We start from the raw sequence: 27,153 nt of genomic DNA, 5'->3' as shown, positions 1-27,153 counted from the left end.
TATTCTATTATGTGCCCAAAATGTCATCCAATACGCCCCATTCCCTTGTCTTTACCCCTATGTTTCCTCTTCAAATACATTATTAATTCCTTTTTGCAGGTTTTTATTAAATCCATTTCCACCAACATAAGAGGCACTACATTCCAGACTATGCCAACATGTGTTCTTTAAAAATTGTCCTCTGGTTCTTTTGCTCCTCACTTTAAATCTGAGTCTTCTGCTTGCCGACTCTCTATCAAAATCCTTCCTGATGTTGAACAACTCTAATAAATCTTCCCTTAGGCTTCATTCTGAGGGGAGCAACTCCAACTTTGCAATTTGCATATATTGAGTTTCATATTCTCCAGTACCACATGGTCAAATTTCCTCTACACCCCTCTTAAAGTGAAGTACCCAGAATTGAATCCATTACTCCAGCTGAGGCCAAGCCAGTAATAAAGGAGGTTTTAACACAGCTCCTCATTTGCTTTTGTTTGTAAATCCACAGATTCCATATGTTTTTTAACAGCCTTTTCAACTTGTAGCTACAGCCTCAGGCCTCTCCATCCTCATTAAAGTGCACCACAGCATCTAATGTTAGTGTTATTTCCAGTCTATGCTGCCACCAAGAAATATCAAAACTGATGATCACTTTACAGTCTAAAATATTTGACTATTTAAAAACTGAAAGAGCGGCAGATGCTGTAAATCAGGAACAAAAACATAGTTGCTGGAAAAGCTCAGCAGGTCTGGCAGCATCTGTGAAGGAAGAAGGATCACCGGACCCTCAACGTTAACTCTGTTTTCTCCTTCACAGATGCTGCCAGACCTGCTGAGCTTTTCCAGCAACTTTGTTTTTATATTTGACTATTTGTTTACTTCAATTAAAAGCATGCCAAAAAACAAAAAACATGCTGTCAGCAGTAACAAACCAACCTACCTGTTTGGTAAACACAATTCGTCCATCCAAGAATGGTGGAACTAAGTTGTGCACCAACAAATGAACTCGAGTGGCATTGTCCTCTTCAAAGTCTTCGTCAACTTCCAGACGCTGAACCACACCACTGGTTAGCATTCGATTCGTCTCCCATCGTTCATTATCCTATAAACCAATAATTTAACAAGCATAATCAACTATTTCTCTGAAGTGCTCTGTAATCAAAGTACTAACAACCAAGAATAGTATTAAAGCTCAACTGGTAAAGGTGCAAATTACATTGTGGAAAATCACCCAGGTATGTCCTACACAAAAAAAGCAGGACAAATCCAACCTAGCCAATTGCCACTCCATCAGTCCATTTTCCATCATTGGTAACATAATGGAAGACTTCATCAATAGTACTACCTGCTCACTGACACCCAGTTTGGGTTCACCAAGGCCACAGAGCTCCTGATCTCACTACAGCCATGGCTTAAACATGGGCAACAGAGCTGAATTCTAGAGGTGAGGTGACAGAGACAGCCCTTGACGTTAGAGCCACATTCAACCGAGTGCGACATCAAAGAGCCCTAGCAAAACTAGAATCAAAGGGAATTGAGAAAAATGCTTCACTGGTTGGAGTCATACCTAGCACATATGATGTTGATTGTGGAGGTCAGTCATCTCAGCTCCAGAACATCCCTGCAGGAGTTCCTCAGGGTAGTGTCCTCAACCCAACATCTTCAGCTGCTTCACCAATTCCTTCATCATAAGGTCTGAAGTCGCTAACAATTGCATAATGTGCAACACCGATTGTAACTCCTCATTAATGAATCAGTCAACATTCAAATGCAACAAAAACTGGGCAATATCCAGGCTTGGACTAATAAATGGCAAGTAATATTCATGTCACACAAACGTTGGGCAATGACCATCTTCAACATGAGACAATCTAACTAATGCTGCTTGACATTGTACGGTGTTACCATCACTGAGTCCCCCCGCTATCAACATCCTTGGGGTTACCATGAACCAGAAACTCGACTAGGCTCATTATATAAATACAGGAGCTACAAGAGCAAGACAGAGGCCACAGTATTCTTTGTGAGTAATTCACCTTCTGACTCCTCAAAGCCTGTCCACTCTCTACAACCACAAGTCAGGAGTGTGATGGAATATTCCCCACCTGCCTGAATGGGTGCAGCTGCAAGCACACTCAAGAAGCTTGACACCATCCAGGACAAAGAAGCCTGTTTAACTGGCACCATATCCACAATCAATCCTCCGTCCACTACTGATGCTCAGTAGCAATGCTTACTATCGACAAGATGCGCTGTAGAAACGCACGCTTAAACAGCACGTTCCAAACTCACTTCCATCTAGAAGGATAAGGGCCGCAGGTACATGAAAACAGCACCACCTAAAAGTTCCCCTCCAAGCCACTCTCCGCTCTGCCTTAGAAATATATAATTTTTCGCTCAGGTTGCTGGGTTAAAATTCTAGAATTTCTTCCCTAAGGGTATTATGAGTCTACTACTACACATGGACTCCAGCTCACCATCACACTCTCAAGGGCAACTAATGATGGACAATAAATGCTGTTCAACTCGTGACACTCACCTCCCACAAGTGAACAAATGAAATGAAAAGGACACAACTACATTGCTTTTTAAACTAATTGCATCACTACAGGAAACAGTATCGCAGAAGATTTGGTCCAAGAAGCCAAGTATTCCAAGTTCAAATGCAGTTCCTCTATCATTGCTAATTCAATAAAATGCAATGATCAAACGTGGTATCTAGCATATGTTCAGATGCTCCATAATTTAACTGTGTTGAATCATTTGTTGTGCAAAATTATTTTAAGTTGTTAAGAATTTACATTAAACAAAATTTTAAAAACAGGTAGAAAGATACCTCCTCAGGGGAGGCGATGGCCTTGTGGTATTATTGCTGGACTGTCAATCCAGAGACCCAGATAGTGTTCCGGGGTCCTGGGTTCGAATCCCAACATGGCAGATAGTGGAATTTGAACTGAATAAACATTAGGAATTAAGCATATAATGATAACCATGAATCCATTTTCGATTGTCGGAAAAATCCATCTGGTTCACTAATGTCCTTTAGGGAAGGAAACTGCCAGCCTTACCAGGTCTGGCCTAGATATGACTCCAGACCCAGAGCAATGCAGCTGACTCTTAACTGCCCTCTGAGCAATTAAGGATGAGCAATAAATGCTGCCTGGCGAGTGATGCCCTCATTCCGTGAATGAATTTAAAAAAAGATGTGTATCAAATGATAGCATTTTGTTTGAATTTAGACCCAAGCTTTGTACCACTTCAACCAGCTAAGGAGTTAAGTAACAATTCTATTCATGATTCCTTAGAATTTGCCATTGCATGTGACAGAAAAAATGCCTGGTTTGTTTTAAGAGAAGGATTGAACAATAAAGATGCTCTCAAATTTTCATTATTTTAGTTTCAGATTTTATTACAAGAAGACAGAAATAATCAATTTTGAATTTTCAGAATAAAAATTTACATTAATTTAAATCAATAAAAAGGAAGCTCTTTGAATAAAATGGAAATTCATTATTTCTTATTTTTGGAGTGGAATTATTTTACATTCTATCACTGTTGCTACACGTTTCAGACTATTGTACTACTTTCATTTGCTTTACCAGGAAAGCCGTTCCTGGAATGGATATCAAGCTAGTCCTTCCTGTCAGCATTAGTTGGATCTACTAAACTAGACTGAACTTATAGAATTTGTACTTGTAAGCAACATAGCAAGTGCCCACACATAGTGTATAATGAAAATGTAGTAGATTTAAGGTAATTTTCAGAATGGAAACATGACACATAGCAGGTGCCACAAATCAGTACTGTTCCTAATACCCCAAACTAAGCAAGTCCACATGCCATTTCCTTGAATTGGGGCTGATCTAGCACTCAAGGAAGGCTCTTGGCATTAACAGCATTGTACAGAGGATCTCTACCTTGCTAAGCAGCACTGCAATGAGACAACCATTACAGTGTTACGCAAAAGGAAAACTCCTCATGAAAGCAGGAGGTGCATTGACAAGAATCTCTTCAAATTTTGTAACGAACATGTGAATGAGCCACCACGAAGGCAAAGGTAGGGGAGTAGTGGGCAAATATCAGGCCATGTTTCTCCATTAGGACCTTCGACGCTCCTTCAGCTTTCATCATATCAAGTATCAAATTGGGAACACCACCACCTCCAAAGTATGCACCAACCTCAATCACATTCACAAATATAGTGCCAATGAAGAAAGGAGTGGCAATAAGTCAAAATCCTGGAACTCCCAAAGTAATAGCACTGTGGGAGTATCTTCACAAGATTTACAGCAGTCAGAGGCTCTACTAACCCTATCACAAGTGTGATGAGAGTGGGCTATTAATCCTGACCATTTTAGATTCACCCACATACAAAGACACTTTTTTGTTTAAAGTTCCTTCTGAATATTGCAGCACTATTGTAGAAATCAAAGCAAATTGATTAGATTCCCAAATTCTCGGCCTTGCAAATAGTTAAGGGTGTTTTGTTTCACTCTGCCTCCTCCAACGCTGTATTGTCTGAGTACAGGTAATAGAAAATGAAGCCTAGATATACAGTACTTAATTTCCCAAACTATACCTGCAACTACTTAAGTTTACTCCCGAGCATTATGAACTCTGGAAGTTGATTCTGTGCCTAAACAATGAAGGAATAAAATAGATATTGCCCTGATTTTAAATTACGAACAGAAACAAAAACGGTGCATCCAAGGAAATCTGCATGAATGTGTTCCCTTGTATTACAGAGCAATGAAAAAAAATACTTTATTTGGGGTTGAGTTCAGTCAACAAAAGAGCTATTTTGCTCTGAGAAAATGACCAGCACCAGTTAAAACACTTGTTTATGAAAAATAAATTATCCTTTGAGAACTATCAACAATTTATTGACAAACACAACTTCAGCTGTAAAGTTCACCTGAGATACAGCAAGTGACAGCAGTGAGCAACGTATTAAGTCCCCTTCAAATCCTACTTAAGCTATCTGAGCTTTTTGGTTTTTTTTAATTTGTTCACAGGATGAGGGTGTCGTTGGTCAGGCTAGCATTTATCGTCCATCCCTAATTGCTAAGGGTTAACATTTAGGAGTCAACCACATTGCCGCAGGTCTGGAGTCAGACCAGGTTAGGATGGCAGTTTCCTTCCCGAAAGGATATTAGTGAGCCAGATTGGCGTTTTCCCCACAACGGTCAACGATGGAGTCACGGTCATCACTAGATTCTTAATTCCAATTATTTATTGAATTCAGTTTCCACCAGCTGCCATGGCGGGATTTGAACCCAGGGTCCCAAGCACGTTATCAGGGCCTCTGGGTTAACAGACCAGCAATAGTACCACAAGGCCATCGCCTTCCCTGTACGTCACTTATGTAACCTAGCATATTCTGAAATAGTTGTTGAATAGATTTAACCTAAATTGTTACCTTCTGGGATGCTTTCATCAAATTTAGAGGGTGAAGAACAAAAAAATCTCAACATACCTCATTAATTTGCCTCTTCTGAGCAGAAATCCTCTTCTGTGTCTGTTTCTGCAGCAATTGCTCCCGTTTCTTCACATATTCCTCTGAAGTGTACGCCAGAGGATTGTGAAAATCATCATGTCCTTCATCCATCATGTACCAATCTCTATCTGCTTGCTGTAAGATACAAAGCAAAACAATTTACAACAAATAAAGTTATGACAGATTTTCATGAAACATCATTTCCAATTTTACCTATCACAAAGCAACCCAAATAATTAGCATCTCTGACAGTCACCAGGCATCCCAATGTGCTTGAAAGTCAAACACAAAATTAAATATGTGGCTCAAAGGTGAATGGAATGGATTCAGTTTGTGGCGTACTGGTTTGAGTACTGGGATAGAAGGAAGCTGGTCTGGTGGGACCTACTATATTTGAACCATGCTTGGGCAAGTGCCCTAGCAAATCAAATAACTATGGAAAGCTTTTAAAAGAAACAAAAGATGAGCAAGAAATAATAAAAAGGGAAATAATTAACTTTAAGAATAAAAGTGCAATTAATATCCAGATGGACAGCAAGCGCTTCTTTAAAAAGTAAAGAAAAAAGCAAGAGTGGTCAAAGTTAACCAGAAGTGAGCTTGGGGAAATAATGGCTTGGAGCCAAGAAATTGCAGAGGAGTTGAATATTTAACACCATATCTTGTAAAAGGCAACAACAACATTCCAAACTTAGAAAATAATCACTGGGCAAAAGGAGGGGAGGAAATAAATACAACAACTATCATTAGAAGAAAAGTGCTTGGAAAACTAATGGGACTAAAGACCAAGAAGTCCTCTGGACCTAAAAGAATCCCAGTATATTAAAAGCAGTTACGGAAGTAGTGGACAAGCTGGTAATAATCAAAGATAGTAGGAACTGCAGATGCTGGAGAATTTGAGATAACAAGGTGTAGAGCTGGATGAACACAGCAGGCTAAGCAGCATAACAGGAGCAGGAAGGCAAATATTAGGCTACTGAACAAGAGCCCTGGATGCTGCAGGCAGTATATTAGCATGATTAGAGGTTGGTGAGCTAATAGATGACAAAGAATTGGGATAAGTGGGACATTTTCAGGATAGCAACCTGTTACTAGTGGAGTGCCACAGGGATCAGTATTGGAGCCAAATTTATTTCCTATATTTATTAATGAATGGATGAGGAAAGTGAATGTACAATAAACAAGTTTATGGATGCCACAAAAACTGGATGGCAAATGGTGAGGATGAGTCAAAGGGTCTGGGAGAGGGATGTAGGCTAGTTAGGTGAGGGAGCAAAAACTTGGCAGGTGGAACATAAAGTGGGAAAATGTGAGGGTGACAGGTAGAATGGAACAGCTTAATATTATTAAACTTAATAATTAATTGTCACTCATATACTTGCTGAGCTGCCATTAATTTCAATGTATGCTCACATCCTAGTTCACAAACCACTGGGGCATGAAACAAGTAAAATATTTGTACGTGGTACATAAAATGACCTTCAATTTGCTTTCATCACAACACTGTTAACCTCTGTTCAGACAATACCCTTCTAGTTGCAAAAAATGCACTTGAGCAATCTAAAGCACATGTCCCCAGAGAATGGATGTCAGTTGTAATGAGACATTGCCTAGTGATATGATAAATAATATAACTTAACTCAATTGGATAAAACTGAGACAAACTTGCACCCTACCACCTTTCATAGATGAATGTAACAGAGTTTGTTTCAAATCTGGACAAAAAACTTTCAAAAAGAAGCATAACAGAACAAGGACAAAGCACACTCAGAAAGCCTTTATTCATCTACTAGCATGTACACAGCTCATTTAAAAATGATATATTGATTAATATTTAAGGCTTGGCAAGTAAACCAGTGTTAATTCAGATCAACAAACAGAAAGAGTAAAATTTGCCAACTCATCAATTCACCCAGTCAATGAAAACCATCTGGGTCTGGTTGGTTCCAATGGCTTCAGCAGATGACTTAAAACAGCAGTTCAGCACAGTACTAATGGAGTGCCATGTTGTCTTTAGCTAAGACTTTAAACTTAGGCCTCAATATCTATAGATTTTGGTCCAGTGACCCTTCTTCAGAACAGTTATAAAAGATTCCAACATGTTATGATGCCTTGGCACCCCAGTCAATATTATTTCTGCAACGCAGAATAATTATATGAATTAAATGAAATGTATGAGTGCTGAGCAACATTTGACAGAGATGCAAAAATTTTTCATATATGTTTTCTTCCTGTTGAGAAACAATTTAAGGCATATGTAGGCGATAGTAGGAGCTGCCGATGCTGGAGAATCTGAGATAACAAGGTGTATAGCTGGATGAACAAAGCAGGCCAAGCAGCATCAGCACAGCAGGAAAGCTGATATTTCGGGTCTGGACCCTTCTTCAGAAAATATGTATGCATATGTATGCGTCTTTCCCATCATTCAGAAGAACTTGATGAACAATGAATTTTGTGGTTAATAGAAGTGGTCATCTACCGTATCCAATCAAAAATTAAAGCATGGAAAACCCAAAAAAAAACTTTGCAACTAGCAGCGGATTACTAAAAAGCTAATAAAAAGCTGGAAAATTGGTTACAAAAGTAAATTGGCCAGAAATATAAAGGCAAACAGCAAATACATTTCCAGGTATATAAAAGACAGAATTGCTAAAATGAGTGTGGGACCCTTGGAGGATGCAACTGAGGAATTGATAATAGGAACAAGGAAATGGTAGATACTTGAAACCAATATTTTGCAACAATCTTCATGTTGGAGGATACTATAAATATTCCAAAGATAATAGATAAGCAAGATGATAATGAAAGATCATGTAACAGTGATAGAGTCATTTATTTCTTAGTACATGGCATCACTTATTGCCTATCCTTAATTGCCCTTAAACTGAATGGTTTGCCAAACAGGACTGTTCAGATTCAATTACCAATCCTTCACACTTGGGAATTTTGCAAACTAATAGATCTGAAACTAGGCAAATTGCCAAGACCTGATGACCTGTATCCAATGTTTTTAAAGGAAGTGGCTGCGGAGATTGGTTAACATTTAGAAGACAAGAGAGTCGGCATTATTGTGTCTTTTTCAGTTAGAAAGACACAATTAATGCAATACATAACGATCAGTCCTCAGGTCACAATTACTATCTATACTAATAAATTTGAGAAGGGGACAGTGTGTAGACTATCCAAATTTGTTGGCAATACAAAAATAGCTGAGAGGGCACGACATGATAAGGACATGAGAAATCTGCTAAGAGGACAGAGATACATTGAATGAGTGGACAAAAACATGACAGAGTTTAAGGTAGCAAAGTGTAGGGTCATACATTTTGGTCCGAAGAATCAAAAGAAAGGTTGCTATTTTAATGGAGAGAGACTCCAAAAATGCAGCACAAAGGGATTTGGGCATTCTTGCGCCCGAAACTCAAAAACCTTACATGCAGGTGCAGTGAGTAATTAACACAAGTGGAATTTTGGCCTTTATCCCCTGGGGGGCTGGAGGTTAAAAATAGGAAAGTCTTGTTAAAACTATACAGAGTACTGTGTACAGATTTTATCCCCATATTTAAGAAAGCATGTTGTGGCACCAGAGGCATTTCAAAAGAAATTCACCAGACTGATTCCTGAGTTGATTTACCAAGAAAGCTAAATAGGTTAGGCCTTTATCTTTCAAAAGAGTAAGAGGTGATCATATGAAAGATGCAAGAGTCTGAGGTGTCTTGACTATTGATAAGATGTTTCCCTTAGTGAGTGAATCTTGAAGTAGGGCCCACAGCTACAAAATAGGGGGATATTCATTTAAAACTGAGATAATAAGGAATTTGTTCTGTCAGACAGTATTGAATTGTCTAGAATTTCTACCACAGAGTTGTGAATCATTAGATTGCTCAGGGTATTTAAAAAAAGGAGGTAGATAGATTTTTGAAGTATCAAGTTGACGACAGTGAAGAGCTGGCACAAAAGAGAACTTGAGGATTGAGGCAGATCAGTCACAATCTTGCTGAATGGTAGGGCAGGCTTTAGGGGCTCAATGGCCTACTTCTGCTCCTATTTCTTCTGTTACTTCTCTACATCAGAAAAAAGTGGAAATTTAAATGCTGACAATTTTTTGTTTTCAAAAAGGTATGATGCATAAAGATAGTATTTTTCAACTGATAAACATTTGTTAAATTATTTCTCCAACAATGATTTAAAATTAAAGATAATGATTCACCCTTTGATCTTCCTCCCATTGCCGTTGCTCCTCTTCATTCTCAAAATAAATGCCATCTTTACCTTCCTCCCTCTTACCTGAATAGGTTGGAAATGGATACATTTTAATTAACACAGCAAGACTGTATTAGAGGTATAGAATGGTCCATTTTTTCAGCATTAAAAGATTATCACAAGTTTTAATCTTGTATTAAAAATGCAAAAGTATTGTTTGTTTATTCTTTCCAAATTTATGCAATTTTGAAAGCAAAGTACCATGCATTGGATTTCTTTCCTGCAATTTCATACCCTTAGTGCTTCAGGTTACTCAATCTTTAACATTTCTAAATTAACAATTTACTGTGCTCAATTTTCCATCTATCTCCCGTGGAAGATAGAAATGTAACCTCCAGAATGACTGCATAGTTCTAAGTTTCTATGTTGTAAAGTCACTGAGCAATGGGGACAGAGCTACATCCAATCTGGATTTTTTAGTATGATGTTGGCATTTAAAAAAAAATTCAGTAGTAAGAAAAAATTCAGGAAAAATCATGTACCTTTGCCTTTTGAAAGACGCGGTGTCGCCCCCAAATGCCTTCTGTCATCAGCCCACTCATTGTATTTGTACGATGGTGTTGGCAGGGGCGTATCCTCTTCGTAATGATTCCTTCTAGATCTGAACAAAGTAAATTTCAACTTAAAATATAAGGCATGATGTTGACTTAATTCCCTGAACAAGTAACAAATCATTTTTGTTTGGTCCTAAACATCAATTGTCACAGAGAAACATGTTCTACTTCAGTTTCCATGTCTCAAGATCAAACAGACTACAATACTTCGCCACAATTTCATTGAGAAACTCCCCATAAGCAAATTTACAACTCTGTCAATACTCTGCCTAGGATAATAACTACATTAACAACTAAATGGTTTCTCATGATTCTACCTACATTTCCATACTGGATGAGAGTGTTCCTCAGACGGCATTACTTATTGTGTAGTTTTACTAAATGGAAAAACATTCCTGCTAAATACCCGAATTTGAATTAAATAGAATAAAAGTTGTAGGGAAATAAAGTGCTGCAGCAATATCAAAGAGGCTGGACAAGCTAGGGCTCTTTTCTTTAGAGCGTAGTACACTGAGAGGGGATCTTATAGAAGTGTAGAAGAGCATGAGAGGCATGGGTAGGGTGAATGCACTCAGTTTTTTTCCCAGGGTTGGGGAATCAAGGTCATGAGGGCATCAGTTTAAGGTAAGAAGGGAAAGAATACATGGGAACCTGAGGGTGGTATGCATACAGAATGGGCTGCCAGCAGAAGTGGTTGATATGGTTATGTTAACAACATTTAAACAAGTACATGGATAGAAAAGGTTTAGATGGATATGGCCACGTGCAAGGAAATGAGGTTAATATGGATGACATTTTGGTCGGCATGGACCGGTATGGGCGAAGAGCCTGTCTATGTGCTGTGACAATCAACTAATAATGAACTGCTTAGAACAGAGAGCAACGTGTTTTGCTTTATATTTCCTTATTTTTTAACCAACGTTCTCCCAATCCTCCTTTAAGATTCCACTGCAATTCCACATTTACTTGGCACAGTATTCATGAGTCTGACTAATATGATCTTTAGAAAATCAGGAACATCCTTTTCAAAGACACTGAAAGCAGTTGCCTATAGTCTACTTGATATCAACTGATAAAAGACAGCAAGGAGTACAGACTCAGGACCTATCTGGTTTACATGCCTCAGTTATGCATTCAGCCACCATGAGAACATGCTTTGAATTGATTCATTTAACTAGCAAGCTGTCTAAATTTCAGGCTCTTGAAAAATTATCTTCTGCCCTAACAGTTTTAGTTAATAACAATTGATTACTGGATGAGTCAAATTTTTGTCGATAATACTAACTTCAACAATAGCATTTTTAATTGCAAAGTTTCTCTCTAATATAATTGGGAAAGGTGGCAAAACTGTACTATTCTATGTATCTATTATTAAACAGAACGCGTATTTTCTGTTCCACATTTATTTTTCACCTACCTTTCTTTATCACGCCTCTCAGTGTCACGACCTGAACAGCGATAACTTCTTTCACTTTTATCTGAATCCCTTTGTGAGGGAGTAGGAGATGGAGATTCCCACTGAGATCGATGAGTATACGGACTTGCAATTCCACTGTCATCATCATCCCAGCTAGATCGAGAAGGAGTAAGAGCATCTATAAAACAAGGTGATTTCAATGTGATACAAACAAAAAACTTTAAAATAAGGCCCCAGTCTTTTCATAGCCCTCCAATGAAATAAACACTTACTCATGCTATATATCATTTTACACGAAATGGTTTGGACCAAAGAATTTGTTCTTTGGTTTTGGGTGAGACTAACATAAATATACAGAGCATGCAGTGTCAGGTGGTAAGTAACAGAACACACAATTGGCTGGGATAAAAGATAGTGTTCAGCATGACAAAAAGATGATTTGGGACCTCACAGGCATCAACGTTGGGAGCATCAGTTGTTCATAAATTGTTATTAATTTAAATTTTGAAGAAAAAACAATTTCTGAATTTATATATAATATGAAAATTTATAGGAATGGACAGAATAGTTGATACTGAGCAGCACTGCAACAAATTCATAAATCTGTAGAAAGGCAATATAATTGGCTGAGGAATTTCAATACCCAAGTCAAAAAGTATTGCATATTAGAAGCAAATTAGAAAGGTCAAATATTCTAATCTGTAATTACAAATATACAAATTTGTAAAAGCAGCAATGTAGTTAATGGGGATAAAAAATAAGCAAACTAGACACGAGAGTTAACAAGGTGCAGAGCTGGACGAGCTCAGCAGGCCAAGGCGCAAAGGAGCAGGAAGGCTGGTGTTTCGGGCCTAGACCCTTCTTCCCAAAACGTCAGCCTTCCTGCTCCTCTGATGCTGCTTGGCCTGGTGTGTTCATCCAGCTGTGCACCTTGTTGTCTCATATTCTCCAGCATCTGCAGTTTCTACTATCTCAGACACAAGAGTTATTTTCTACAGGGCAAGAACTAAAAAGTTGAGAAGTTACATAATATCAAACATTGTTTACAACACACTTGTAAAGTAATTCTGTCACCTCATTATCAAATGAATTTTCAAACGTGACAGTGGATGCAAAAAATAGGATCAATAAGCTTAAGATGGAAAGGCCAGATCTGCTGAAAAGTAAAGGCTTAGAGATGATTTAAGGTTTTAGCAAAGATTTGTAGCTCAAATTGTTAAATCCCATAAAAAGTTACACCTTGTTCAATCAAAGATAATTGTGCTTTTAATTGAAATTAATAAATTTTAACAACAGAACTGGGCCTGTGAAACTAATTTTATAATTGTATAATGCTGTAAAATGATCAAGTAGACTTTTTAAGACGATTCTTTGTTTAACAATAATTAAATATATTTTGAACATTTTATCTTCTACCTTCAGCCCCCATGTCAACGCTGCACCCTTAAACTTTCACAACAGGTATGGCATTTCAATGCTAATAAAATGTGAGGCTGGATGAACACAGCAGGCCAAGCAGCATCTCAGGAGCACAAAAGCTGACGTTTCGGGCCTAGACCCTTCATCAGAGAGGGGGATGGGGGGAGGGAACTGGAATAAATAGGAAGAGAGGGGGAGGCGGACCGAAGATGGAGAGTAAAGAAGATAGGTGGAGAGAGTGTAGGTGGGGAGGTAGGGAGGGGATAGGTCAGTCCAGGGAAGACGGACAGGTCAAGGAGGTGGGATGAGGTTAGTAGGTAGCTGGGGGTGCGGCTTGGGGTGGGAGGAAGGGATGGGTGAGAGGAAGAACCGGTTAGGGAGGCAGAGACAGGTTGGACTGGTTTTGGGATGCAGTGGGTGGGGGGGAAGAGCTGGGCTGGTTGTGTGGTGCAGTGGGGGGAGGGGACGAACTGGGCTGGTTGAGGGATGCATTAGGGGAAGGGGAGATTTTGAAACTGGTGAAGTCCACATTGATACCATATGGCTACAGGGTTCCCAGGCGGAATAGGAGTTGCTGTTCCTGCAACCTTCGGGTGGCATCATTGTGGCACTGCAGGAGGCCCATGATGGACATGTCATCAAGAGAATGGGAGGGGGAGTGGAAATGGTTTGCGACTGGGAGGTGCAGTTGTTTTTTGCGAACTGAGCGGAGGTGTTCTGCAAAGCGGTCCCCAAGCCCTCTCCACCCCTCTCACCCACTCCAACCTCTCCCCCGCAGAACGGGCAGCCCTCCGCTCCCTCCGCTCCAACCCCAACCTCACCATCAAACCCGCAGACAAGGGTGGCGCAGTGGTAGTATGGCGCACTGACCTCTACATCGCCGAGGCCAGACGCCAACTCTCCGACACCACCTCCTACCGCCTCCTCGATCATGACCCCACATCCGAGCACCAAACCATCATCTCCAACACCATTCACGACCTCATCACCTCAGGGGACCTCCCACCCACAGCCTCCAACCTCATTGTTCCCCAACCCCGCACGGCCCGTTTCTATCTCCTTCCCAAAATCCACAAACCTGCCTGCCCTGGTCGACCCATCGTCTCAGCCTGCTCCTGCCCCACCGAACTCATCTCCACCTATCTGGACTCCATTTTCTCCCCTTTGGTCCAGGAACTCCCCACCTACGTCCGTGACACCACCCACGCCCTCCACCTCCTCCAGGACTTCCAATTCCCTGGACCCCAACACCTCATATTCACCATGGACATCCAGTCCCTGTACACCTGCATTCCGCATGGAGATGGCCTCAAGGCCCTCCGCTTCTTCCTGTCCCGCAGGCCCGACCAGGCCCCCTCCACCGACACTCTCATCCGCCTAGCTGAACTCGTCCTCACACTCAACAACTTCTCTTTTGACTCCTCCCACTTCCTACAGACTAAGGGGGTGGCCATGGGCACCCGCATGGGCCCCAGCTATGCCTGCCTCTTTGTAGGTTACGTGGAACAGTCCCTCTTCCGCACCTACACAGGCCCCAAACCCCACCTCTTCCTCCGGTACATTGATGACTAAATCGGCGCCGTCTCTTGCTCCCCAGAGGAGCTCGAACAGTTCATCCACTTCACCAACACCTTCCACCCCAACCTTCAGTTCACCTGGGCCATCTCCAGCACATCCCTCACCTTCCTGGACCTCTCAGTCTCCATCTCAGGCAACCAGCTTGTAACTGATGTCCATTTCAAGCCCACCGACTCCCACAGCTACCTAGAATACACCTCCTCCCACCCACCCTCCTGCAAAAATTCCATCCCCTATTCCCAATTCCTCCGCCTCCGCCCCCACGACAAGACATTCCACTCCCGCACATCCCAGATGTCTAAGTTCTTTAAGGACCGCAACTTTCCCCCCACGGTGATCGAGAACGCCCTTGACCGCGTCTCCCGCATTTCCCGCAACACATCCCTCACACCCCGCCCCCGCCACAACCGCCCCAAGAGGATCCCCCTCGTTCTCACACACCACCCTACCAACCTCCGGATACAACGCATTATCCTCCGACACTTCCGCCATTTACAATCCGACCCCACCACCCAAGACATTTTTCCATCCACACCCCTGTCTGCTTTCCGGAGAGACCACTCTCTCCGTGACTCCCTTGTTCGCTCCACACTGCCCTCCAACCCCACCACACCCGGCACCTTCCCCTGCAACTGCAGGAAATGCTACACTTGTCCCCACACCTCCTCCCTCACCCCCATCCCAGGCCCCAAGATGACATTCCACATCAAGCAGAGGTTCACCTGCACATCTGCCAATGTGGTATACTGCATCCACTGTACCCGGTGCGGCTTCCTCTACATTGGGGAAACCAAGCGGAGGCTTGGGGACCGCTTTGCAGAACACCTCCGCTCAGTTCGCAAAAAACAACTGCACCTCCCAGTCGCAAACCATTTCCACTCCCCCTCCCATTCTCTTGATGACATGTCCATCATGGGCCTCCTGCACTGCCACAATGATGCCACCCGAAGGTTGCAGGAACAGCAACTCATATTCCGCCTGGGAACCCTGCAGCCATATGGTATCAATGTGGACTTCACCAGTTTCAAAATCTCCCCTTCCCCTAATGCATCCCTCAACCAGCCCAGTTCGTCCCCTCCCCCCACTGCACCACACAACCAGCCCAGCTCTTCCCCCCCACCCACTGCATCCCAAAACCAGTCCAACCTGTCTCTGCCTCCCTAACCGGTTCTTCCTCTCACCCATCCCTTCCTCCCACCCCAAGCCGCACCCCCAGCTACCTACTAACCTCATCCCACCTCCTTGACCTGTCCGTCTTCCCTGGACTGACCTATCCCCTCCCTACCTCCCCACCTACACTCTCTCCACCTATCTTCCTTACTCTCCATCTTCGGTCCGCCTCCCCCTCTCTCCCTATTTATTCCAGTTCCCTCCCCCCATCCCCCTCTCTGATGAAGGGTCTAGGTCCGAAACGTCAGCTTTTTTGCTCCTGAGATGCTGCTTGGCCTGCTGTGTTCATCCAGCCTCACATTTTATTATCTTGGAATCTCCAGCATCTGCAGTTCCCATTATCTCTGGCATTTCAATGCTGTTGGTTTCTTTTTCTGTGTTTCTGTGAAAGTATTTTAATATGATTGGCTGCTTGGCCTCCCTGATGATTCACCACTGCTTCAGTAAAGTATGCCACAAACAGTTACGGTGCCACTGCACAGTAATAGAGGTGAAACTCTCACCCAAACCAGGGGGAACAACTTAACTATATCCAACCTGTAAAGCCTTGTATGAATTTGACAAGTTTCAGTGAGATTAACTCTTTAGGCTTTTAAATTTTATGGAACAGGCACTTAGTTTCTGCAAAGAAAATTCTGCCATCCCAAATATGAGCTTGCTGAACCTCCACAGAATTCTCTCCGTGCAAGTAAATCCTCCCTTAGATAAGGAGGCAATAACTGTGCAAATCCTCCAAGTGAGGTATTACCAAGACTCTACACAACTACTGTAGGCCATGTTTATTTCCAGGCTTAAACCTCCCTGAAATGTATGCCAACATGCTGTTTGCCTACCTAACTACTAAAGGTGCATGCCTTCTTACTTTTAATGGACAAAGGCACCCATGTGTTTTCAGACACAGGCTTCACAACTTTATTCCATTCAAGAAATATTCTGCCTTTCTGAATTTTCTGCCAAAGTGAATAATTTCACACTGATTCACATTATATTCCATCTGCCATGTTCTAGTCCATTCAATCAGCCTAGCCAAATCGTAGGGTCATAGAGATGCACAGCACGGAAACAGACCCTTCCATCCAACTTGTCCATGCTGACCAGATATTTTAAATTAATCTAGTCCCATGTGCCAACATTTTACCCATATTCCTCTAAACCCTTCGTGTTCATAAACCCATTGCGAGCCTCGATCACTTCCTCTGTCAGCTCATTCCATAGAGGCACCACCCTCTCTGTGAAAAAGTTAACCATTAGGTTCTTGTTGAATCTTTCCCTTTTCATCTTAAGCCTATCCTCAAGAAGTATCCATTCTTCATTACGTCAACTTATGCCCTCTCTCAGTTTGGTATCACTAGCCAATTTGTAAAATCATAAAATTGGTCCCCACATCAAAAAGCATCTTTTTTCAGGTAGTATGCAATTGAAACTCAGTGTGGCAGCAAGTGATTGGAGTAAATTGTGTCGATGCATTTAACAGCAGTAAAGAAATTATTTAGAGAGAAAGAAATAAAGGCTAATACTGGCAACTCTACGAGGAAAGCCTGGAGTGGGGGCGGGTATCAAGTGAAACAAAAACATCTGCATAGATTGGTTGGGCTAAAAAACCTGTTCCCATGATGCATTTTCTACACAATTCTATGAATCACTGCTAATTTCCCAATCACCCTTTCATGTGTGCTGCACTGAATGAGCAAGTACAGAAACTAAGTTAGCTAATCAATAAAAATCCAGTGACAACAAGCCTGTACTCGTTTCTCTAGCAGATATAATCAACATTCAGTGAAGCAAAAAGAACTGCAGATGCTGGAATTCTGAAACAAAAGAAACTGGAGAAACCCAGCAGGTCTGGTAGCATCTATACAGATAAAGCAGAGTTAATGTTACAAAGTGTCATTTGACATGCAATGTCAACTCTGCATTCTGACCACAGATGCTGCCAGATCTGAATTTTACCAGTAACTTCTGTTTGTGTTTCCATAATTCAGTATGAAAAACTAATTTGCACTTACCTTTTAATCTGTGCTTGGGTGTGCTTGGTTCATCTTTTCTGTTGCTTCTACTTCGATCTGAGCAATTGTCTCTGTATCCTCTTTCACTTCGCTCTGATCTATCTCTGTCCTTACTCCTGGAAGAATTTGATTTACTCCATTCTCGATCATCTAGAAAAAACAAAACAAATTATCTGCACAAAAAGAAGTTAATCTGCAGTATCTAGATATCCAAGATAGAAGCAAACTTCTTAATTAGATGGCTGCCAGGTCAAAGAGGATCATAATTCATAACTTTCATAACAGTAAGGAACCTTCTGGAATTGATCCCTCTTTTTAAACTGGCCCTCTTTTTAAACTGGACACTGATGGGTTATGCAAGAGGACCAAAGGGTCACCAAACTTTCATCCGTGGATTCAGAAATTGCTGCATTTATCCCGTAAAGACAAAGGACACAATCCAGTTTAGGGACATCGATTTCCACCTCCCAAAATGATCCAAAGGATATTTCTGACCAGAGTGCATAGTTATGAAACCAAAATAATAATAATCTCAAACCCTCAATTTTAATGTATGCAAATAATAACCGAGGCTTTCATTAATCAAAGTAAGCCCGACTCCACATTTGAAAAGGGAAGTGTGAGAACTCATATGGTACGGCTGTCATGTCAGCCTCTCTTTTAATCTTTAAATGATTTCTGCAGAAAGACAAAAGCTGCTGCAGCAAAGTAGACAAGACTCTCCATGCCTTCAGACCTCCAGACAACAACCTCAAAACGTCTCCAAATCTGTTCCTTTTCAAAAGTCCTTGTGAAATTTCTTTTACTGACTGTAATCAGTACAGTCTTAGGAAAGAAAATGTGTCAGCTGTCAGGAAAAAGAAAACATTTGTTTCTGAATGTCCTTTAATGAAGCTAATTTATCATCTTTATCCGGTCTGACTTACATGTGAGTCCACAGTATTGTGGTCGACTCTTAACAATTCTGGATGGGCAACAAATGTTGGCCAAACCAGTGATGCCCAAAAAAAATGACTCAATGTGCCTGCTCAGGAAGAAACACAATTACAGAGGATTAATGTGCTTTTAGAACTTGTAAACCAAAAGAATAATTTGTAGTTTGTATATTTGAAGTAGCCTTGGATTTGCCATTGTTCTGGGCCCACTAAAAGAATATTTTCCACTCAGAATTGCAGTTCAGATTGGTTCCAAAAGCTGGAATCAGATATCAGAATTTTTCCCAGACTCCCCTGGAGAGATTAATGTAGAGCTAGTCACAAATATAAGCAAGTGCGGCATTTACACTCAGATCAATTTTTTTCACAGATGGACTTGGACTGGGGTTTAGACTGAGGGGCTTATCATGATACAGTAGCTTCCAAGTTTAAAAGAAAAATGTTTTAATGTTATTGCAATGGTCTGAAGCTGATAGTTTGCAGTGATACTGTTTGTAGACTGTTCAGATCTCTCTGGATCTTCAGTTACAATTGGATTCTGGCATTAGAAGCCAGTTTCAATCACGTTATCAACTCTTACTGTTAATCCAGAATGGCTTAAAGCTAGAAGTCATTGCTATATAATTGATTTATTTTGTTAAATTGCAAACTTGGAGATGAGGATTGAGAGAAAATTGATGCAAAGTTTGGAATATAGGATGAACGATTGTAGGTGTGATATCCAAAAGAAAAGTGCAGTCTGGGTATATCCGTTCAAGAGGACCCCTTAAAGCGCTTTACTTGTACTTCACATGATCTAGTCTACTGCATTTGCTGCTCACAACATTGTCTTCTCTACATCAGGGAAACAAAGCACTGACTGGGTGATGGCTTTGCAGAACTCTTGAGCTCTGTTCGCAAATAACAGCCTGAACTTCCAGTTGCCTGCCACTTCAACACATCACCCTCTTCCCCGGTCAATATCTGTGTCTCAGGTTTGTTGCACTGCTCCAATGAAGCTCTGTGCAGACTGGATGAACTACACCTCATTTTCCACTTGGGGACCGCTCAGCCTTCCAGCCTCAGTATCGCGTTCAATAACTTTAGGGTTTGAGCTCTCCCATTTCCTTATCCCAACCCCACAAACTAAGCCTTGTTAACAGATGGTCTGCTATTACACACCACACATTCTTAGAAACTAACAGTCCCCATTAATAGCAATTCATTCACCTAGCCAGATCGTTATCCACTGCTTTGTCTGTGCATAAAGATCTGGCTAGGAGGGTGAATAGCTATTATTGGGGACTCTCTCTTTGGGCTCTATCTCCATCTATCATTTACTCCTTTTTCCTTCCTGCCGCCCTATCTTCTGCATAGAAACCTACATTTTCCTAGCTACCATCAGTTCTGAGGAAGGGTCACTCAACCTGAAATGTTAACTGATTTTTCTCCATAGATGCTGCCAGACATGCTAAGCTTTTCCAGCAATTTCTATTTTTCTCTAACTTTTGTTCATTACACAACTAGTCCTCTGATTAAGGGATTATCATACAGTAGGGTCTAGCCAACATGCTTAAGCCAAATCAAATCATTATTTGATAATTAAAGGCTATTTAGATGGGCATTTAGTAATATGATAAATCAAGGGAGCTGCAGTCAAATTCTCTCAAATGGGAAATTAAGCCAAATTACATCAAAGCTTACAAAGTATAGAGAAAGACGATGGTTGGGTCCTGTAACGGGATGCTTTTGGGATTAGCGGAATTTTAGATTAGCATATGTTTCAAAATCTTTAAATGTGCATTATATGTAAGCAGTTTGGTTATTCTATTTTATCTAGATTTCTGGTGTGTAATAAACCTCTGCTTACGTTGTTAAAATGAATCTGCAGCATTGGACATTTGTGTTTCAGTGAAAGACTACCTCGTTAAAACTCTAAACAAACAAAACATGATCTATCAAGCCAGATTTCTGTCTAAGATCTGACTTGCCAGGTAATAACATGAATTGGAATCATAACAGGTGCAAGAAACAGAAATAAACTCCATTTCCTAAATGGTGAGAGTTTGAAAAGTGTTGATTTTCAAAAGAAGATGCATATTCTTGTGCTTAAATCACTGAAAGCTAATATGCAGGCACAGCAAATAACAAGAAAGGTGATGATACGTTAACTTTTATTGCAAGATGATTTGAGTACAGGAGTAAAGATATCTTGCTGCAATTGTGGAGAGCTTTGGTGAGAGTATATTAGAAGTACTGTATACAAATTCAGTTCCCTCACCCACGAACAGACATACTTTGTAATAAAGTGAGTGCTACAAAGGTTAACCAAATTAATTCTTGGGATAACAGGATTGTTTTATGTGAATTGAGAGGCCTGAACCTATACTTTCTAGAGTTTTGAGGGATGCTCTCACTGAAATATACAAAATTCTTACAGAGCTGTTTTCTTTGGCTGGGAAGCAGGTGTCCAGAACCAGGTGCCACCATATCAGAATAAAGGGTAGGCCATTTAGGACTGACATGAAGAGTTTTTGAACTTACAGGTGGTGAATCTTTGGAATTCTCTCCTTTAGAGTGTGTAGAAGCTCAGTCATTCAGCATATTCAAGATAGGTCTTTAGACATTAGAGACAGCAAGGAATATGTGGATATACAGAATAATTGCACTGAGGTAGAAAATCAGCCATGAACCATGAACTGAATGACAGAGCAGGCTCCAGGGGCCAAATGGCCTATTTTTGCTCTGGTTTTCTATGTTTGATTTTAAATAATTGTATTTGGATATTAAAAGAACATGTTCTCCCTAAATCATGAGTGCTTCATATGGAATCCATAACAATCCAAAGTGTATAATATCTACAGTATGTGCATACATACAGAAAACTCAATGTCATAATTATCAATTAGAGTTTACTGATCATGTAAAACATTGAAGATCAGTGAAAAATGGAATTTAACTGGCGGTTAATTTGGAAGAGGACAGCAATTTTTATTAAGATCTATCATGAAAAATAAATGAAGAAGAAGATAAGCATGAATGCAAAAACAAAAACAAAATAAAGAAAAGCCACAAAATCAGGTTTGGTAAACAACCTGTGGCAGTGATTAGCTAGGGAGAAGAAAAGCTAATGGTACACAGGTTTTCTAAAGCAAAATCTAGAATTGCTGTCTATAAACTTTCAGTTACAAACTGTTGCAAGAAAACTTAATATAAATGTTTAGTAACTATAAAAAATCTTTCACATAAATATGAAATTAAAGTTTCCCTGTGTATCCATATCTTGGAAATTAGGTGCCCACTGATGATTAACATAACAGCGTTTCACTTCCATGGTAGAAAAGGCTGTAGATATCAAATGACAAAATGGAATTCCAAAGAAATTCTAGAGTGAGTTCTTTAAAGATCCTAATGGTCCCAAAATAAAAAAAAGACTGATTTCAGTTACATTTAAACACCAATAGAAATGAACAGAATTTTAAATCACAAACTCTGACTCACAATCTCGGTCTCTGCTTCGTTCCCTTCTCTTTTCCTTCTCATTGTCCTTTGATGATGCATAAACCCCATGTTCCCGACGATCCCGTTCTCTTTGTCGATGCCGTTCCTTAAATTCCTCACTAACACCACCTGTGTGCGAAGGTGTCTCTGAACCAGAGGTACGATAGTACCTACAATATAAGGGCTTTTTTAAGCTAGGTATACAACAATTTCAGCCTCACATTAAGTTGACAATGTACAATTTGAATTTTGTTGAAACTTTCATCTTGCACTCATCAGCACAATTTTCAGAAATACCAGTTCAAGTGGAAAACCAACATTTAGATTGTTTGAGAGGAGAGTGCTGATTGGTTAGCAAGTGGATTCTGATTGGTACAGGCATTGCTATGGAAAATGTAGCAATTTATCATAAATGACTGTTAACTGCCAGGTTATGTTTAGATTCAAATCAGGCAGATTGACTTTGATTGGTCAGAGCATTACCCTAACAAATGAACTCACTCATCTACTCAGCTGAGTTGAAAGAGGCTCAGGACATGAACATTTTCTGTCTGACTGCGAAGGGTAGGGCCCTAGATATTAATATATGTGGATTCCAGTACACCCAGACTGGAAATCTGACTGAAAAGCCTAAACTGGTTGTCAGCTTAATTATTTGCATACTCAGGTTTAAAACTAGATAAAAGCCCAGCTTCAGATGCGTTATATCTCAAGCTGCTGAGAGAGAGATGGGAGGGAGGGAATCCCCGGAGATCTGACTTTTTTTTTAAATTCCTCTCTGGCCGCAAGTGAGGTGTCAGAGGATTGGAGGACAGCTAATGTGATTCCACTTTTCAAGAAGGGTGATGGAGTTAAAGCATGGAATTATAGACCAGTGAGTCTCACACCAGTGTCATAGTTGGGAGAAAATTCTGGAGAGCTAATCTCCATTTAGGAACATGGGAACGGGTATAGGTTATTCAGCCTCTCCAGTCTGTTCCATAATTTAATGAGATAATGGCTGACCTGTGGCCAAACTCCATTTACTTGCCTTTGGATCATATCCCTCAATAACTTTATTTTAACAAAATTATCTCAGATCTAAAATTAACTGATCCAGTATCCACTGTCGTCTGTGGAAGGGGGTTCCAAGCATCTACCACGCTTTGTGGTCCATTACAGATTTCATTCACAGGTGCAGGTGCACATCACCTTCTGTAGTTTCTTACAGTCATGGACAATTGCTCTAACTGGCCGTTATGCACCCAGATAGTATGCGTTCAATAGTGCATCTCTAAAAGTTGCTGAGGGTCTTTATGGACATGCCGTGTTTCCTGAGCCGCCTGAGGAATAAGAGGCCTTGCTGTGCCTTCTTGCCCATTGCATCCACATGGAAAGTTCAGGACAGGTTGTCAGTTATTGTCACTCCTAGGAACTTTACACACACAACCCTTTCCACCTCTGCTCCATTAATGCAGATGGGGGTATGTCCTCCTCCTCTCTTCCAAAGGCAAGGAATCTGGGTGCCAAAGAAGACAATCTCTGCGTTCCCCAACTGAAAACAAAGTCAAGCGGAAGATGCAGAAGCTTGAACACAAGCGCCAGCAGGTTCAAGAACAGGTTCTTCCCTGCTGTTATTAGGCTGATGAATGGACTCTCTAACTTCAAACGATGCTGATCTTGCTTTGCCCATCTCTGTATGCCTCCCTCTCTCTAAACACCTTACGATCTGTATGTCCTTATTTGCTAAAGAGTGCCTCCAACGCTCACAAAACAAAACTTTTCACTATACTTAGGTAAACGTGACTACAAAAAATTGAAAATCAAAAAAATTGCTTCCTAACATCTCTCCTGAGCAGTCTGGCCCCAATTCTCAGACTATGCCCCTAGTTCTAGAATCTCCAACCAGTGGAAACTGTTTCTCTTCATCTACCCTGTCTTTTCCTGCAGATAAGACTTGAAGGCTCCAATCAGATCACTCAACATTCTAAATTCTGGAGAAAACAGGTCTAACTTGTATGATCGCCCCACAAAACTTAACCTGAGTTAGGTTAGGTAGCATTCCCATAAGTCTACATCATACTCCCTCCAAGATCAAAATATTCTTCTTAAGATGTAATGCCCAGGTCTGCCCCCAGTGCTCTAGGTGGAGTCTATCAGGGTTTTGTATAACTGTAACATAACTTCTGCATCCTTGCACTCCAGTCCTCTAGCTAAAACGGCCAGCAATCTATTCACTTTCCTGATTATTTTCTGTAACCTGTTTTAAAGATTTTTAAACATTTTAAAGATCTATGCACCTGAAACCTAAAGTCTCACTGGAGAACCACTGTATTTAACTTCATAGCAGCTGGAAAGAACTCTGATCTATCCTTGATAACAAAATGTGGGGCTGAATGAACACAGCAGGCCAAGCAGCATCTCAGGAGCACAAAAGCTGACGTTTCGGGCCTAGACCCTTCATCAGAGAGGGGGATGGGGAGAGGGAACTGGAATAAATAGGGAGAGAGGGGGAGGTACACTGAAGATGGACAGAAAACAAGATAGGTGGAGAGGAGAGTATAGGTGAGGTAGGGAGGGGATAGGTCAGTCCAGGGAAGAGGGACAGGTCAAGGAGGCGGGATGAGGTGGTGTGTTGGAAATGGAGGTGCAGCTTGAGGTGGGAGGAAGGGATGGGTGAGATGATCTATCCTTCTTCAGTCCAAAATGGATAATCTCACACTTGAACCTTACATTGAAATCCATCCGCCATAGTTTTCATCATTCACTTACCATAAATTTGCAAAGGTGAATTGGTAGGCTGCGGTTACATCCAAACACATCAACTCAGTGAGCAAGTCTACAAACTCATCCACAACCCGAGCTTCAAATCTTCTCAAAAACTTGAAACACCTACAGGCACAACACCCTCAGACTGGCTCACTGGAGGGAGACAAATGCCATCCATCTGATCGACGTGCAAACAACTATATTTCCTGCACAGATGCCTCAGAAACAGGTATGGTCACTAAAATTAAAATATAAACCACTGATCAACAATCCACGGGCACAAAGATCATCTGCACAGCACGGCTGCAGAATGATAAGAGTTATGATCAACGAAGCCCACAACCAGGAAACTGAGCGCACAAAAACTTTATACTCCAAAGCAACCAACCATGAATGACAACCACGCTGGAACAAATGCAACAAAACACACCAGCTCGGTGAGCAAGCCTGCAACCTCATCCACAATCCGAGAGCTGCAAATCTTCTCAAAAACTTTCAATATTGATAAAATATTGATAGATACCACCTACCAGGGTGGCACGGTGGCTCAGTGGTTAGCACTACTGCCTCACAGCGCCAGGGACCAGGGTTCAATTCCAGCCTCGGGCGACTGTCTGTGTAGAGTTTGCACATTCTCCCTGCATCTGTGTGGGTTTCTCCAGGTGCTCTGGTCTCCTCCCACAGTCCAAAAATGTGCAGGTTTGGTCGAGTGGCCATGCTAAATTGCCGATAGTGTTCAGGGATGTGCGATGAGGAGGATGGGTCTGGGTGGGATTCTCTGAGTGTCGGTGTGGACTTGTTGGGCCGAAGGGCCAGTTTCTGCACTGTAGAGATTTTATGATTCTACAGTGTCACCCAACTTTATGTAATTACTTAATCTGGATGTATAACTTTCTAAGCCAATATCAAACTATCAATAAATAATGGTGCATAATTCAAGCCGAAACACAGATCCCTGTAGGACACCACTGTTTACATCCTGTCAGTTTGAATATTCCTCAACCAATTTCCCAATCATAATTTGCCCTCAATTCAGTGAGGTTCCCTTTAGAGAGGCAAGGTTTGATCAGGATAATCAGCATGGCCTTGTTAGAAGGAAAAAACAGTATGAATAAATAGCTTCACCTGTAGCTCCAACTTTTCAGGTGATTTGAGATAGATTAGACACTCTCCAGAGCCAAAAGTGACTGCCATGGGATTTTTTGTGATGATGCATGATATTGTGATAGAAGTTCTGACCACAGTAGAAATACTCTAGCAGCATGGCTTTTACACGTCCTATTTCAGCATCATGCTTCCACAATGAATAAAGGGCTCAAGCCCTATTTAAAACATTTCCAATAAAGCCTGTTTTATAATCCATGGAGCTGTAGAAATCTCAAGTTGCGTACTGACCATTGAAGATAAGTTTGCAGCAAACAGCAACAGAGAACTACTTGGCTGACTTCTCAACTAAAACATTGAGTACAGGGAGCTCATAGGATTGTTCCATTCCATCCTGCCAAGTACAGATCTGAGCCCATGTGGGTGAAGAGACTTTCTAAGCACTCAGCTGAGCGATGTTATTGCACAGCTCCAATGCAGAGGAGACATGAGTCCAGACCAATTGGTCCAGAGATAGGGTCACTACCACTGCACCACAAGAGCCCTCCCATCCAAATGGAGGGAAGACACAGGCCTCTCTGGGTCTACCATACAATTAAAGACAACAGCCCGCCACCTCAAGTAGCTCATCTATTCAGAGGGCCAGCATCTCATAGTGCTGTTGAGAAAAGCTGAGGCCACAAGGAAACTGAGAAGATGCATCTTCGCTGAGATTTCATAAGACATAGGAGTGGAAGTAATGCCATTCGGCCCATTGAGTTCACTCTGCCATTTAAATCATAGCTGATGGGCATTTCAAGTCCACTTCCCTACACTCTCCCCGTAGCCCTTAATTCCTTGTGAGATCAAGAATTTATTGATCTCTGCCTTGAAGGCATTTAATGTCTCGGCCTCCACTACACTCCGTGGCAATGAATTCCACAGGCCCACCACTCTCTGGTTGAAGAAATGTCTCCTCATGTCCGTTTTAAATTTACCCCCTCTAATTCTAAGGCTGTGCCCATGG

The 27,153-nt window shown here is 41.2% G+C and overlaps 1 protein-coding gene across 1 annotated transcript in view; it reads right to left on the bottom strand.

The window, feature by feature from the left end:
- The window catches only part of dhx38 (DEAH (Asp-Glu-Ala-His) box polypeptide 38), a 144,638-nt gene that overhangs the window by 111,602 nt on the left and 5,883 nt on the right, over positions 1-27,153 (bottom strand). Inside the window, exons 3-9 of the mRNA XM_048546464.2 lie at positions 22,296-22,465; positions 17,881-18,030; positions 11,708-11,885; positions 10,219-10,337; positions 9,684-9,760; positions 5,456-5,611; positions 920-1,081 (exon numbers count right to left, since the gene is read on the bottom strand). Of these exons, the coding sequence (XP_048402421.1) occupies positions 920-1,081; positions 5,456-5,611; positions 9,684-9,760; positions 10,219-10,337; positions 11,708-11,885; positions 17,881-18,030; positions 22,296-22,465 (1,012 nt within the window). The remainder of the gene's footprint in view (positions 1-919; positions 1,082-5,455; positions 5,612-9,683; positions 9,761-10,218; positions 10,338-11,707; positions 11,886-17,880; positions 18,031-22,295; positions 22,466-27,153) is intronic.

This window comes from Stegostoma tigrinum, chromosome 16 (genome assembly GCF_030684315.1).
Source record: "Stegostoma tigrinum isolate sSteTig4 chromosome 16, sSteTig4.hap1, whole genome shotgun sequence".
Taxonomy (NCBI): Eukaryota; Metazoa; Chordata; class Chondrichthyes; order Orectolobiformes; family Stegostomatidae; genus Stegostoma; species Stegostoma tigrinum.
The sequence above is the reverse complement of the archived record's forward strand: the minus strand, read 5'-3'. Positions and strand labels throughout refer to the sequence as shown.